Source organism: Erinaceus europaeus, chromosome 23 (assembly GCF_950295315.1).
Source record: "Erinaceus europaeus chromosome 23, mEriEur2.1, whole genome shotgun sequence".
Taxonomy (NCBI): Eukaryota; Metazoa; Chordata; class Mammalia; order Eulipotyphla; family Erinaceidae; genus Erinaceus; species Erinaceus europaeus.
In genome coordinates this window covers 4,168,695-4,185,245 of record NC_080184.1, presented here as the reverse complement: position 1 = coordinate 4,185,245, position 16,551 = coordinate 4,168,695, and the positions used below count along the sequence as shown (strand labels likewise).

The 16,551-nt window shown below is 38.3% G+C and overlaps 1 protein-coding gene and 1 pseudogene across 1 annotated transcript in view; one reads left to right on the top strand and one right to left on the bottom strand.

Annotated features, from left to right (window-relative positions):
• The window catches only part of LOC103122228 (vomeronasal type-2 receptor 116-like), a 63,054-nt gene extending 49,841 nt beyond the window's left edge, over nucleotides 1-13,213 (top strand). The window contains exons 14-20 of the mRNA XM_060182205.1: nucleotides 1,435-1,619; nucleotides 3,060-3,097; nucleotides 4,024-4,108; nucleotides 6,982-7,273; nucleotides 12,186-12,570; nucleotides 12,832-12,986; nucleotides 13,151-13,213. Of these exons, the coding sequence (XP_060038188.1) occupies nucleotides 1,435-1,619; nucleotides 3,060-3,097; nucleotides 4,024-4,108; nucleotides 6,982-7,273; nucleotides 12,186-12,570; nucleotides 12,832-12,986; nucleotides 13,151-13,213 (1,203 nt within the window). The remainder of the gene's footprint in view (nucleotides 1-1,434; nucleotides 1,620-3,059; nucleotides 3,098-4,023; nucleotides 4,109-6,981; nucleotides 7,274-12,185; nucleotides 12,571-12,831; nucleotides 12,987-13,150) is intronic.
• A 423-nt stretch (nucleotides 13,214-13,636) lies between these two features.
• On the bottom strand, nucleotides 13,637-14,883 carry LOC103122230 (olfactory receptor-like protein OLF4; annotated as a pseudogene).
• Between the last annotated feature and the right edge of the window lie 1,668 nt (nucleotides 14,884-16,551).

The following is a 16,551-nucleotide window of genomic DNA, read 5'->3' as shown; positions in this document are numbered from 1 at the left end:
TTTGAAGATATCTAGTAGGCCTATTTTAGTCATATTCCAAAGGGTCCATGACTATACTAGTTTTTCCCTGAGCCAGACTTCTGATATACAGGTGTATCCAAGTTATTGTCTGGGGAGATAATGCTATGGCTGGAAAAAGGACCAGAAAGCTGGATCAGGGAAGTGAGTAGCTCCCAAATATGGGAAAGGTGTATAAATATAGTTGACTGTAAAGCACATTGATTTGATTTGGGGCCCATATACAACTTAGGAGTCTATGTGATCTCTGTATCCCTGTAGATCTGAACTCACATTCTGTAGTCATGATAGGAGCCTTCCAAGATGCTCCAATTTCAGGACCCATCTTCCACCATTGGTAGAATATGTTATCCAGAATAACTTTGAAGGGTGGAACATTGTTTAACATTGTTGATCCACATTGAGAGCAAGGTCCTAGGGGGCGCCCACCAAGGGTTCTATTGTGTTGTTCCTGATGAAGATGACTAGTGACAATGGAGAGAGGGATCTAGGCCTAGGACCATCATGTCTTTATGAGAATCTCAAGACTCCCTTACTGGGACCCCAGGTGATGGGGTGGCCTGATAGCGACTAAAGAGTCATCATTAAAGTGTACCCCTCTCTAGATCTTATGCAGTCTGATGCTTTTAATCATGACATCCATCCCCCTGCCCTGATGATTACTGAATGATTATCAAGCCCATGATTCTGTGGCATTGCAATTTTATGCTATTGTGATCCATCCTGAAAGACTTCCATAAATCATCAAAGAAAACAAAAGTCCTGGAGAAAGTTTGACTCAAACTCAGACTTGTCACACCCTGAAGGGCCCCTGAGACCTGTCCTGCCACAACAGCCCCAAACTCCTTGCAGAATCATGCACCTGTTTGGAGACTCACTTGCCCCTGAGTGAATGATCCCTAGAGAATTAATTGATTTATTTTGGGCCACTAAATTTGATGAAATCACAAATGCCAAGGGCGAAGGAGAATCCAAACACATTTTCCCAAAGTGGTTTTCACCAGAGTGACCAGAGTTGGGCAGGTGCAGAGCCCCAGGGCAGAGGGTTCCCAGAGCTCCTTCAAAGCACTGCAGTGAAGCTGGTAAAAAGAAGGGACATTGAAAGCTGTTTGACACAGAATCACAGGGGCTGAAGTCTCTGCACTGTGACTCCTACATGGTCACCTCTAGGCCTTGCCTTTGTCCTGGGCTTAATCCAGCTCAAGCCCCCATTGACTTCATGGGCTTCAGAAAAGAACAGCAGTGCATTTCTGCTGTGGCACAGTTAGGGATACCTGTCCCAATCTGAATACTTAGCTGCAGGACCCTGGATCACCTTAATCTTTATGACTCAACACACAGATGCACAGATAGGTACCTCCACTAACACTCAGTGCCATGCCATCCTTTCTGATCTGTCTTTTTCTTTTCCTTCAGTCTTTACCTCTATTTTGCAACGTGGATGTGGACATTTATCCCTGCCCTCTATTCCTGAAGCCTGGTGTTTACAGGGACAGGGACCTGCTGCTGGATGGCTTCTTCCCCCTCTACTCTTTGGAATCACAACTACACCTACAACAACTGTATTGGCTGTCCAAGCCAATCCAAACTTCACCTGAATGGTAAATGATTCACTATTTTTAAAATTATTACCTTTCTTTATTGACTAGAGACAGCCAGACACTTAAAAGGGAAGAGGGAGAGAGAAAGAGAGACACCTGCAACCCTGCTTCACCACTTGTGAAGCTTTCCCCCTGCAGGTGGGGACCAGGGGCTTGAACCCAGGTCCTTGTGCACTGTAATGTGTGTGCTTAATCAGGTGCGCCCCCTTCCCCATCCCATAATCCACTGTCTATGTGAGTGTGAGAAATATAATTGACAAATGTTTGTTCTCAGTTTTTCCTCTTTCCATTCTCTTAGTGTTTTCAACTAGTCGTTACTAATAGCTCAGGTTTGCATTTTGATGAATTCCTTTGAGCTTTGGTATCAAAGAAGTGCTTGTATAATCCAGAGTTACTCTTCATAGCTTTTATTTGTCCACTACAAATGATGAGTTAAAATTTCTCAATACTGTCAATCAAAGCAATTTTTTTTTTCTTCTGTACTTACAAAGAAAGATTGCTGGGATCATTGTTAATTAATTAAGTTTTTTCTTTTATTTTGTTTTATCTTTACGCTGCTTAAACTGTGTGGGTATATTTCTGGGCTTCTTAATTTGTTATATAAATATATTGGCCTGAATTTATGAAAATGACCTTGTAATATATAAATATATATATACATATATATATTTATAAAACAGAGCTTGAGAGCAGAGTTTGATTTGCACATCAGGAGTGAGAAACAAAATGCATCAGACCATTATTAATATCCCCCCAAAGGGGATGTGTACTTGCAGACACATGGTGTATACCTTTCAATGAAGTCCTGCTAAATGTCTCCTACACCTCTTCTACAGTCTGCTTTTACCTCTATTTATTAGGTATATGTGCATACGGTTGTGACAAATATAAACATCTGAAGGGCGTACAGAAATATAGACATGTTTGTGTACACATAAATATCCTCAGGGCATGCAAAATTGTATGATTTCTCTCCTAGAATGTTGACACTATAGTCTATATCAGACCTGTAATCTCCAGCTCTAGTGATTATATCAGGTTCTGTGTTTACTCTGTAAATCCTGACCTTATCCAAAGGATATAGGCATAGTTAGGGATATCAGATAAGGCCTCTGTTAGCTTGAAGGTCTTTTGACCTGTTATCTGGGTCTACCTTGAGATTAGACAAACACCATAGAGGCTGGAGATGAAGCTAGAGTGACAGCAAAGAATTTCTGACATGTCTGGCATAATACCTGACTGTTAGTAATTTAAAAAAAAAGTTCAGTAGAAAAGTAATAGGCATTGAATTGCAAGGGTCCATAAAGAAATCAAGGGCCCTTCAATAATGTTCTTACTGTGTAACCTTACAAAAAAGATTCTAATCACTTACGGAAAATGATTTCTTCTCAATTTAAAGGTGGGTTAACACATATAATTTTCTCTTTTGCTTTGAAACAGTTTTCAGAATGTCTTATTGGAGAAGTTAGTGGTTTACAGTACAGTTGTCACATAAATACAATCTCTCATCTCCCCATGAGAGGCGGTTTGGTACCTGCAAGAGACTCTCCGCCACCCGAAGGTCTTTGTTCCCACTATACACACACTAGGACATCCACTCCTCTTCCTCCATTTCTTCCCCTGTCTCCTAAGAAGATTTTGCTTTGGTGCAATAACTTTCCTGAAGACATGGGAGATGCTGGTTTCACAGATACTCTGCTTTCTATCTCCCCCAGAGAGGTGAGAGAATACCACACCTCCACCAACTTATCATAATTCTGCATCAATGTCTATTGGATTCCCATCATCTCTCCTTCATCCTTTACAAAAGTTTTGTATCTAAAATGAACTAATAATAAAATTTTACATTCTGCATCCCATAGTGACCCAGTGTCCCTACTCCCAGAGGGTTAAAGAACAGGGAAGCTATCAGGGGAGGGGATGGGATATGGTGACAAAAACTGTGTGGAGTTGTATCCCTCTTATCCTATGGTTCTTGTGAGTGTTTCATTTTTAGAAGTAAAAATTTGAAATATATATAAATATACATATATATATATATAACAGTAATGAATTTAGAATACTGGCAATTCAATTGAGATCAGAAAAGAAGTGTAGAATAAATAATAGTGTAGAACTAAACTCAATAAATGTTTTGTAATAGGGTGAATTAACATTAAAGGGATAGAGGTAGAAAAGAAAAATCCCTAACTTTATTTTCTCTGTATTATATTTTTTAATTTCAATAAATCTAATGGTTTCATAAAAAATTAACAAATTTTCCTCGTCTTATCTCTGAATGAAACTTATTAGTCCCCTTCAGGCTTATTCTTGTAACATGGTCATCTTTTCTTAAGCTGAGTAATATATATTCTGAATATATAACACAATTTCACTCATAACTTACTTGCTGTTGTATATTTAGGCTTCCGAAACAGAGCTACTCCATGCAGCACGACGGTGAACATTGACATTGGTCGTCACCTTCAGATAAGTGGTCAGATAATTGGGTGTTTTCTGGAATACTTAATACTTTGTGGAATCTCCAAGCCATTTTCCAAATGGACTGGACTAATATATGATCCCAACAACCATGTCCCCACCTTTGTCCCCACGTCTTTGCCACTAACTGTTTTATCCTTTTTAATATATGGCATTCCTACAGTTGTGAAATGTTAATTCGCTGTTATCTTAATTTATACTTACCGGATAATCACTTATTTTGACAATTTTTTTTCTGTGTTTTTGGACATCAGAATCTCATCTTAAGTATGTTGCCTATTAGCTCTTTGTTGAATATGTCGGATACAAAATGGTCCCATTCATATCATTTAATTATATATATATATATATATATATATATATATATATATAAGTGGAAACACAAGCAAGACCATGGATAAGAGGGGTACATTTACCACACATTTCCCACCACCAGAACTCCATACCCCATCCCCTCCCTTGATAGCTTTCCTATTCTTTAACCCTCTGGGAGTAGGGACCCAGAATCATTGTGGGATGCAGAAGGTGGAAGGTCTGGCTTCTGTAATTGCTGCCCCGCTGAACATGGGCATTGACACATTGATCCATACTCCCAACTGGTCTCTGTTTTCCTAGTGAAAAGAGCTCTGGGGATGTGGGGCTCAAGGACACACTGGTGGTGTCATCTGTCCAAGGAAGTCCGATTGGCATCATGGTAGTGTCTGGAACCTGATATCTTCTTGCGTTGGTAATGGCTTATCTTGTCATGCAAAGTTTTGTCAGTTAGATGTACTCGTATTAGTATATTCTTTTATTTAAGTCTGTGAAAATACTTCTGAAGCAGACATCTTAAGAGAGTTCAACTACTGTTTTCTGATATATTCATGAATCCTCTCTGGCTGTTGGTGGTGTTGTGTATTGCACTGAGGAACATATAGCCTGCGGTAAGGTCATCTTTAACATAACCTTTGTGATACCCCCCTGGCATAGATCCAGGACATTGTTGGCTTCATCTTCAGTTTGCTTCTTGGCTTAAATGTTGTGAAGGATGTTGATGATTCTCCTTTTTTTACATTTTCTTTTAATTTTATTGAATTAATAATGATTGGCAAGACCATAGGATAAGAGGGATACAATTCCATAGAGTTTCCATCACCAGAACTCCGTATTTTATCCCCTCCACTGGAAACTTTGTTATTCTTTACCCCCCTGAGAGCATGGGCCCAGGATCATTATGGGATGCAGAAGGTGGAAGGTCTGGCTTCTGTAATTGCTTTTCTGCTGGACACGTGTGTTGGCAGGTCCATCCATACTTCCAGCCTGTTTCTATCTTTCCCTAGTGGGGTTGGGATCTGGAGCGGTGGGGTTCCAGGACGTATTGGTATATCGTCTACCCAGGGAGGTCAGATTGGCATCATGGTAGGATCTGCAACTTGGTGGCTGAAAAAGCAGTAAGATAGAAAGCAGAACAAATTGTTTAATAAGCAGGAGTCTAAAGGTAAGCCTAGAGTAGATGAGATTTTGGGGGGGTCTCCGTTTTGGAAGAAGCTGGGGAGTCTATTTGAGGTATATTCCAAGGGGCTCATGGCATTACTAATTTTTGCCTGAGCCTGATAACTACCATGTTGCCAATCTGACTTCCCCGGGTAGACGACATAACCAATGTGGAATATTCCAGGCTTTACTTATTTGCAGGACCCATCTTCCTCAATGGGTAGAGTATTCCCCCCCCACCCCCGTCAGAGAATGTGGGAATGTGGTAATACGTTAATTACTTTTCTTGATTCCACACATGAGTGAAATCTCCCTAGTTTTTTTTTTCATGTCTTTACTTATTCCACTAGGTTAAGTCACCTGCAGTTCCATCCTTTATTTTTTTTTTTTCTCAAAAAGGATTTGATATCTTTAGTGATTACAGAATAGTGTCCCATGAACAAAATAACCCATACCTTATTTAGCCAATTATATGCTAATGGGCTTTTAGGCTGCTTCCACTTTTTGGCAATTGTAAATAGTGCAGGTATCACTACATATAAGGGTGCATATGTCCCTTTAATAGTGTTCATTTTATTTTATTTTTGGCAACTGTGGATACAGGTACAAAGTGCAATTATGTGTGGGTCTGACTTCCCGTTTGTATGTGTGTTTTCATAGACACAGTGTGATGTATGAATTAAAATTCACTACATTATAATGTAATCAGAGGCAGCAGCAACGCTGTTTGGTAACACTTTAAACAAAATATTTTAAATATAGGAGACATAATAATAAAATAGCTACAACACAGATTACCAAAAGTGAATTAATATTTTTGTATGCTAGAAATTGAAAATAGTTTGCATTTACTATTTTGTGGAGGGGCTCATCTGCTTGAGCACACATGTTACAGTGCACAAGGACCCTGGTTTGAGACCCTGTTGCCCACCTATGGGGGGGAAGCTTCAGAAGTGGTGAAGCAGGGTTGCAGGTGTCTCTTGGTCTCTCACTCTCTCTATCTCTCTCCTTCCCTCTCAATTTATGACTATTTCTATCAAATAAATAAAGATAATAAAGATAACATTTTGTGGAGATTTTAAGTGCTCATGAATGTTTAATTAACTATCAGTCTCTGATAGCTTAAGAGATATCTCTGAGTTAAGAACTTTAAAAAATTTTTTAAATCTTTATTCATTTTTTTGGATAGAGACAGCCAGAAATTGAGAGGAAGGGGGAGATAGGGAGACAGAGAGATATCTGAAGCCTTGCTTCACCACTTGTGAAGCTTTCCCCCTGCAGGTGGGGAGTGGGGACTTGAACTTGGGAAATGGCGTACTGTAACACGCATGCTCAACCAGATGCGCTACCACCCAACCCCGAGTTCAATAACTTGATCGTTGTCTCTCATGCTGTGTTTCCCATTCAGGTGGCAGTTGCACAATTATCATTACGTTCTGGCCTTTCTCTTTGCCATTGAAGAGATCAACAAGGACCCCCGTCTGCTGCCTAATTTCACACTCGGTTTCAATCTCTACAACGCCTTTAATAAAAATGACAAGCCTTTGGAGAACATCTTCTTTTGGTTCTCAGGAGGGAATCAGACTGTCCCTAATTATAGCTGTCAGAAACAAAGCAAATCTGCCGCCATTATTGCAGGAACCACAGCAGAATTCTCATCAAATATTTCACCACTTTTGGAACTCTACAAAATCCCACAGGTAAGAGAGTTTTACATTCGATGTATATAGTTGAAAACTCCCAATTGGCCTTTCTTATCCCTTATGAAAAGAAAAAAAATGTGTGTCTTGTTCAGAATCAAGAGAAAATATCTCTGGTAATTCTACTATGGAATTCTTTTTAATGTTTACTTATTCATCTTTTTAAATATATATTTTATTTTTCCTTTTTGTTGCCCTTGTTGTTTAACATTGTCGTGGTTATTGGTATTGTTGTTATTGGATAGGACAGAGAGAAATGGAGAGAGGAGGGAAAGACAGAGAGGCAGAGGAGAAAGACAGACACCTGCAAACCTGTTTGACCTCCTGTGAAGTGACTCCCCTACAGGTGGGGAGCCAGGACTCCAGCCGGGATCCTTTCTCCAGTCCTTGTGCTTTGCGCCACATGCACTTAACCCACTGCGCCACTGCCTGACTCCCTACTTATTCATCTTTATAAGAAGAGAGAAAGCAAAATCACTGCCTAACTCCGGAATATGCAGAATTCATCTTTTTTGTGTGTGTGTTTGTAAGAATGCATTGGCATTCTATTCAGTAATCTTTTCTAATGTCAAGTTCTTCTTTTATTATCTTTATTTATTTATTGGACAGAGATAGCCAGAAATAGAGAGGAAGGGGGAGATAAAGAGATAGGGAGAGAGACAGAGAGACACCTGCAACACTGCTTCACCACTTGTGAAGCTTTTCCTCTGCAGGTGGGGACTGGGGGCTTCAACCCGGATCCACGCACATTTTAACATGTACACTCAACCTGGTGCACCATCACCCGGCCCCTACTCAGTATTTTTTTTTTGTAATTATACAGTACAGTGTTATCAACTACTGTCATCACACATTTTAGTCTCTCAAGCCTTTTTCATCTTATTACGTAAAGCTTGTAACTTTTTGCCAAACTTTCCCTATTTTCCTGCTTCCCAACTGCTGGCAACTATTTTTCTATCTCTGTTTCTATGAGATATCCTTTTTCTTCTCCTTCTCCTTCTCCTTCTCCTTCTCCTTCTCCTTCTCCTTCTTCTTCTTCTTCTCCTTCTTCTTCACTTCTTCGCTTCTTCTTCTTCTTTTGATTTCACAAATAACGATATTTTGCAGAATTTCATTCCACCCCAAATTATTTCAATAAAGACAATGCCCTCAAGCTCCATCCATGCTGTCATAAGTGCCAGAGCTTCCTTCTCTCCCACACATAGTACTTATTGCATGTGGAACAGAATTCATAGCTTCATTATTCTTTCTACAAGAAGCTTATTTCTTGGGTGCTGTGACTAATGCTGCTATCAGCATGGTAGTGTGATTATCTTTTTGATAGTTTGCTTTCCTTTAGTTTGAATATACAGATGTATATCCCAGAAGTAGTATTATTGGAACATGTTATTGTTTTTAATTTCTTTAAATAGTTTTCATACAGTTTGAATAGAATTTATATCAAGTTACATTCCCATAAGCAATGCACAGCAATTCCTTTTCCCCAAATCCTCACCAATACTTGTTATTGGCTTTTGTGGTGGTGGCCATTCTAACAGGAATTAGGTATATATATTCAGCAAAAATTAAATGTTAATAGAATTCAAGTTTAAGACTTCAGTGTTCAGGGTCTGGGCAGTGGTACACCTGCCTGAGTACACACATTACCAAACACAGGGATACAAGTTCAAGCACACCATTACCCTCCACAAGGGGTGAAGCTTCCCAAGTAGTAGAGCATTGATGCAGGTTGTCTGTTTCTCTCTCCTTTTATTTTTCCCTACTTTTCTCTGTCTCTAAAAAAGAATAAAAAGAAGAACATGGAGGAGCAGAAGGAGAAGAAAAGAAAACAAGGAAGAAGAAGACAAGAAGAAGAAGAAGAAGAAGAAGAAGAAGAAGAAGAAAAGGAGGAAGAAGAATAAAAAAAGAAGAAGAAAAAAGAAGAAAAAGAAGAAGTAAAGAAGAAGAGGATGAAGAAGAAGAAGAAGAAGAAGAAGAAGAAGAAGAAGAAGAAGAAGAAGAATGGGAAGGGGAAGGGGAAGGGGAAGGGGAAGGAGAAGAAGAAAGAAGGAGAAGGAGAATAAGAAAAAGACAGTAAGGGAGAAAGAAATGGAAAAAAGATTTAAAAAATTGAATTGGTTGTGCAGACTGTCAAGGCCCAGCAATAATCCTGATGGCAAAAATGAAGTGTTGATATTTTGTGTTATTGATTAAAGAAGATACCAGATAAGCTAACATTCAATTGCTAATACATTAGACACAGGAAAAAAATCTATATTTAAGGGGCAAAATGGTGGTTCATCTGGTTGAACACAAACATTACGATGTGCAGTGGTCCTGGTTCAAGCCCCAGGTAGGTCCACACCTGCATGGAGCAAGTTTCACACCCCACGGGACTACTGGAGACCTTGGAATGTATTAACTCAAGCCCTGTATACTGAAAATAAGCCAGTTCCTTTGCCATTGGATTATGGCATTATCACTGAGAAGAAGGATAAAAATAAATGGGCCAACATACTCTACCTCTAAAAGAAGATGAGTCCTGAAATTAGTGCAGCCTAGAATGTTCCTCACCATGACCACATAATACGGAGTTCTGGTGGTGGGAATCGTGTGGAAATGTATCACTCTTATCTTGTAGTCTTGCCAATATTTCCATTTTATTAATTCAAATTAAAAAATAATAAGTGAGATAGATTTAGATTTAAAGATAGATTTAGATTTAAAGTTAAACCCAGAAGAAACAAGAAGCACTCATTTATCTCTCTATTAATAGTACTTTCCATTCCTGAATGCTTACCTTTTTATAAAAACATATCCACAGCAAAGAGAACTGACCATTATAGACTGTAAGCTTTCCAGAGTGTGTCTAGAAGTCAGTAACTGGCCTATGTTGATATCCAAATAGATAGTCAACTTGCTTCAGTCTGCACAGTCAGAACTATCTCTACGAATTCAGTGATCTTTAACTACATTTAAACCACTGTTGACATACCCTCTCTGACAGAATCTACAGATAAATTTTCCGAGAGTTCTAAATGAACACATGCAGCTTGACATCTGAGATTGCACTTCTAGCTTACTCAATTCGAGATATGTTCTAACTAGGAGACTATTGATGATAAAATTCAAGAGAATGCTTGCTCAGGGTGGTTAATTCTGGAAACATTTTTTCTTTCAAATTCAGATGACATATTATATCATTTAATACAAAAAATGCTAAGAGGGTGGGTGGTGGTGCACTATGAATCCACTGCTCCCGGAGACCATTTATTAATTTTGTTGCCCTTGTTGTTATTGTTATTATTGTGGTTGCTGTTGTTGTTGGACAGGACAGAGAGAAACTTAGGAGGGAAAGACATAGAGGGGGAGAGAAATACAGACCTGCTTCACTGCTTGTGATGAGAAATCTGCTGAGAGCTTAATGATTCTGCATCTGTCGGTCCATGTATTTCTTTTCCTGCTAACTTGCAATATTATCATCTTGTCCTTGTTTTGGGATAGTTTTACTCTGATATGCTTTCATTCACATGTATTAAGATTCACAAATATGGGTGTTTGTTCCATTTCCTGGATGTCTGTGATTTCAACATAACTCAGCTGTGAAAAAGTTTCTGCTATGATCTCTTTAAATGTGTTCTCTGCTTCTTTACCTTCTTCTTCTTCTTCTTCTTCTTCTTCTTCTTCTTCTTCTTCTTCTTCTTCTTTTCTTCTTATTATTCTTCTAGGATCTGAATGACTCTCATTTTTGTCCTTCTTATGGAATCTGCAATTTTACAGAGAATCATTTCCTTTTCCTGAGTCTTCTCTAGAAGATTTACATTTATGAGGCTTTTTAACTTTTTATCATGATTTCCTCTTCTCAACCTAATTTAGTCTACTTCCTAGCCTGCTATCTGAGTCAGAACTGCATTGAAAGTTTACCTTACACTGTATTGCTCCTTTTTCACTTGTTCCTTCATTTATTTGAACTTTATACCACTTTCAGTTTGTAGTTCTTCTACTGTGTCTATAATTTTTGGGGAAATGATCTCTGAATTCTTGAGTGTGTTCTGCATCTTAAGTTTAGATTCTTTTATTGCTTTCATAATAAGTTTTGTAAATTCTATCTCTGACATTTTACCAGATCTATTTTTATAGGTTTGATTAAGAGTTTATTGTAAATACTTATGGCCATCTCAAAGTTTTAATTTAACAGTGATTACTGGATATAGTGGGGTCACATTGTCTTCATAAACCACATGGAGTAAGGGTAAAATATGCCATCCAACTACTGAATATAATACCTGGACAATGCCATCATCATTTCTTCTTGAAAATGCACATATTAAAATGTCAGGCATGGAAAAATACTCATTTGATAGTGTTCTGTGCTGCCATGTGCATGACAGTGTTGAGTCAGAATCCCACCACATCAAATGAAACTTTGATGCTATAGTCTCTTTCATTCTCATCTTCTTTTACTTTACCTAAAAATATTTTATTTTTTATTGGTGATTTAATAATGATAAACAAGATAATATAATGTGGGATAAAAGGGCTACAGAGGGCTACAATTCCATATAATTCTCACCACCAGTGTTCCATATCCCATTGGAAGTTTCCTTATTCTTTATCCCTTTGGAAGAATGGACCCAAAAATCTTTATGGGGTGCAGAAGGTGGAAGGAAGGTCTGGCTTCTGTAATTGCTTCTTCACTAGACATGGGCATTGACATGTCTATTCATATTTCCATTATATATATATATATCTTTAGTGGGGTAGGGTTCTGAGGAGGTGGGATTCCAGGACACCACATCCCAGGCCACCAGCTGTTCTGTTTATATCTCCTGTTGATTAAATCTTATGTTTATATATTTTTTCCACTACCAGGCAGAAAATTTCAGTTTTATTAGTCATAATGAAAATCAGAATGTTTGTGTTTCTTGTTTAGGTCACGTATGGACCATATCATTCTTTACTGAGTGACAAAGATCAGTTCCCATCACTCTATCAAATGGCTGCTAAAGACAGCTTCCTGACACATGGACTGGTTTTGCTATTCTTGCATTTTGACTGGACTTGGGTGGGAATAGTTGTTTCTGATGATGTAAAAAGTCATAAATTTGTCTCAATGTTGGAGGCTGAGATGTTGAAAAATTATATATGTGCAGTCTTTATGCTGACATTACCTATCTCATGGATATGGAATGACAATTTAGATGTTGAAAAAATACCTCTCCTAGCTGATCATGAAAAAGTAAATGTCTCTGTATTGCATGGTGATTCTCAAATTATTATGGGTATATACTTCTATCGAAGAACCTTTGAACTTGAAGGTAAGATGTGGATTATATCCACAGAGTCATATATTGACTTGCATAGGGTGAAGCGTATAATGAACTTTTTCCATGGAAGTCTCTCATTTTTACCCCAGAAGAAAGAAGTGCCTAGTTTTGAAGACTTTATTAAAACATTCAACCCTTCAAAATATCCAGATGATTTTTATTTAGAGAAATTTTGGCTTGACACATTTAAATGTTCATTTTCTGGGTCACTATGTAGAAAATTCAAAGACTGTCTGCCAAATATTTCCCTAGAGTTTATACCAGGAAATACAATCATGCCTGAATCCAGCTATATTGTCTACAATGCTGTGCATATAGTAACCAGAGCCCTCCACGAGATGTTTCAGGAGGAAACAGAAACAGGATTGACAAGAGATGCAAACATCCCAATGCTTCTCTCTTGGCAGGTTAGTCCCCACCAAATACAGGATCTACACTGTCAGATAGCACATTCTAGACATTCATATTGAAATGTAGCAAATACTAATGAATGTATTTCATAACCAACATCGTCTCCTAAAAAGAAAGGGAGAATTTATTTATATCATATGTAGCTTATGACTAATTCTAGAATATCTATCTGGAAAATCCTGTCTTCAAAAAATTTCAGGGTATTGATATCATTACACAATGAAAGTTCATTTAATACCATTTTTCTCTTGATGAGGAGAAAATAAATCCTGAATGACATTGATTAGAATAACCTTACTTAAGGAACTGCTTTTTAAATTTTACTTATTTTCCCTTTTATGCCTTTTTTAATGTTGTTGTAGTTATTGTTATTATTGATGTCATATTTGTTAGGGAGGACAGAGAAAAATAGAGAGAGTAGGGGAAGACAGAGAGGAGGAAAGAAAGACACATGCAGACTTGCTTCACCGCAACTCCTCTGCAAGTGGGGATGCAGGGGGCTCGAACTGGCGCTTAACCCACTGTTCTCCAGCCCAACTCCCAGGACCTGCTTTTATTTATAAACTCTACTTAAACTCATTGCTTTTAAGAGTATTCCAATAATTCTAAGTGATTAATACATATAATGTATACTTACTCTTTGTCATTAGTGGGTCTTTATGACTCTGGAATGATATTTTTAGATGAGGACATAGAGGCAAATCTGATAGATAAGTAGATGATACACAGATAGATTAGATGGTAGATGATAGATAGACAGGTGCTAGATGGATGATAGATAATAGATAGATGACAGTTAATAGATCAATAGAAGTTAGGGGATAGTTAGATGATAGATATATAGATAGATGTGTGATAAGTATATACATATATATACATATAGATAGATAGATAGATAGATGATAGATAGATAAATAAAGAAGCTTCCTCCAATGAAGTCAGGATCAGGATCAAATATGGGATACATTCAAGACAGAGATAAAAGATAAAAGCCAAGAGAAGCAAGCTGTACTTTAGAAGAACTAGAACACCTGATTCAAAAGTAGCACCTTGATACGTTGATATATGTTTGATACCTAGAAGGACTAGACATTTTAGAGTTTTGTTTCTAAAAAGGGTTTTCAGAGCCCCCTTGATGTCTTTGTTCCTGAGGCTGTAGATGAAGGGGTTCAGCATGGGGGTGACCTCCATGTACATCACCAAGACTGCTGCAACTGAGCTGTGGCCACCAGCAAAACCCAGATACACTCCAAGGGCTGAACAATAAAACAAAAAGACAGCGGAGAGGTGGGAGGCACAAGTGGAAAAGGCTTTGTACTTCCCCTGAGCTGAGGAGATTCTCTGGATGGAGGACACTATCATTGTGTAAGAGTAAGTGATGGCAAAGGTAGAGATAACGGCCATCATCACTGCTGCAAGATACATGACCAAGTCATTGAGAGAAGTATCAGAGCAGGCCTGTTGGACCACCATTTTGAGTTCACAAAAGAAGTGAGGGATTTCCACCTCTGCACAGAAAGACCATCTCAACACCATTAAGGTTTGTAGCAAAGAGTACAAGGTATTCACAGTCCAACACAGCATAATCAGCAGTACACAGAGCTGGGGGTTCATGATGACCGTGTAGTGCCGGGGGTGACAGATGGCCACATAATGGTTTTAGGCCATCACGGTCAGCAGGAAGTTGTCTGATGATACAAAGAGCACAAAAAAATACATATGGGTGATGCAGCCTGCATAGGTGATGGCTTTGCTCTGGGTCCAGATGTTGTGCAGCATCTTAGGGATGGTGGTAGAGGTGAGGCAAATGTCCACCAAGGACAGGTTGGAGAGGAAGAAGTCCATGGGGGTGTGTAAGTGGGAGTCTGAGGTGACAGCCAGGATGAGGAGCATATTTCCCCACACACACAGTGAGCAGGTACATGGAGAGGAAGAGCACAAATATCAAAGGCTGCAGCTCAGGGTCCTCTGACAAGCCCAGAAGGACAAAGTATGAGATTCCAGTTTCATTCCCTGGGTCCATGTCTTTACTACCAGGGAAAAAAAAGTCATACAGAAGTGACATCATTTACAAAAATGAATTTTATAATTTCTCTTCTACAGTGGAAAAATCTCTCACTCTCATTTGCATATAGATTTATTTCCCTCTAAGAAGATTCCCAAAATTGCTCTTCTAGCTCATTTGCTTACTCTCAACTATTTCCCACAATCTGGTGCTTCCTGTAAAAATGTTAATGGGAAAAAAATCTCATCAACATTTGAGGAATACACACAGAGCTCTGATAAACCCCCATGATGTCTAAACAGTGAACGTAGATGACAAATCACCTTCCCCTTCCTATTTGAGTTTCCAGAACTGATCACAAGTGTGTGCTTAATTTCTTTACTACTTGAATTATTCACAGAAACAAAAGCAACAATGAATGAAAACTGGCAATATCATTCAGAGAGATACATATACATCTAAATAGATGACTGACAGCTAGATGATTGATAAGTACAGATAGATGAATAGCAAGCAAGACGTGGTAAGAAACTCTTCTTTGAAGACAGTTCCTAGTAAGAGAGCAAATGCTGTTAGCATAACTGAAGAATGTGATTGTGGAATTGGTACCAGATTAATGCAAATTCCTGAGGAAGGTGCTTGTTTAAGATATTCAAGTCAAGTTCTCTGGGTGTAGATAAAGAAAGACTTGAAAGGTATAAACCAGTCAACAAAACATTGATATTGGAATAGAGATGAATAGAAGAAAGAAAAAAAAAAGAAAAATCTTGAGAAAAATCACTGGGGGACACCATGCACATAAAAATAACTGCTAGAGACTGGGAGTATGGATAAACCAGTCAACAACCATGTTCAGCAGGGAAGCAATTACAGAATCCAGACCTTCCACCTTCAATGACCCAGGGTCCATACTCCCAGAGGGATAGAGAATGGGAAAGATATCAGGGGAGGGGATGGGATATGGAGATCGGGTGGTGGGAATTGTGTAGAACTGTACCCCTCTTATCCTATGGCTTTGTTAATGTCTCCTTTCTTAAATAAAAAAAATGTCTGCTAGAAGCAAATGGAAAAAGAAATGAGAAAATTGAGGACCTAGTGGGGGTTGTATTGTTATATGGAAAACTGAGAAATGTTATGCATATAAAAATTATTGTATTTACTGTTGAATATAAAACATTAATTTCCCCAATAAATAAATAAATAAAAGTTTTAAAAAGACATTGATTCTATCATGAAGGCCCCACCCTTATGGTCTCATCTTTTTTTTCTTTTAAATAGAGACATAAAGGCAGAGAAAGTAAAAGACACAGTTTTCTACAATACTGCCCAATCCAATAAAATAAAATAAAACAGTGAGAGAAAAAAAGAAACTAGAAAATTACAAAACAAACAAACAGCAACTTAGAACACAAGCATCTAAATGGCAGTATCTGGGGAATTGGTACAGTGTACAAGGCATTGAAGTCTTTAAGTTCTGAGTTTGATTGCCAACACCATGTGTATTAGTTATACTTTGGTTCTCTCTCTCTCTCTCTCTCTCTTTCTCTTCATCTCTC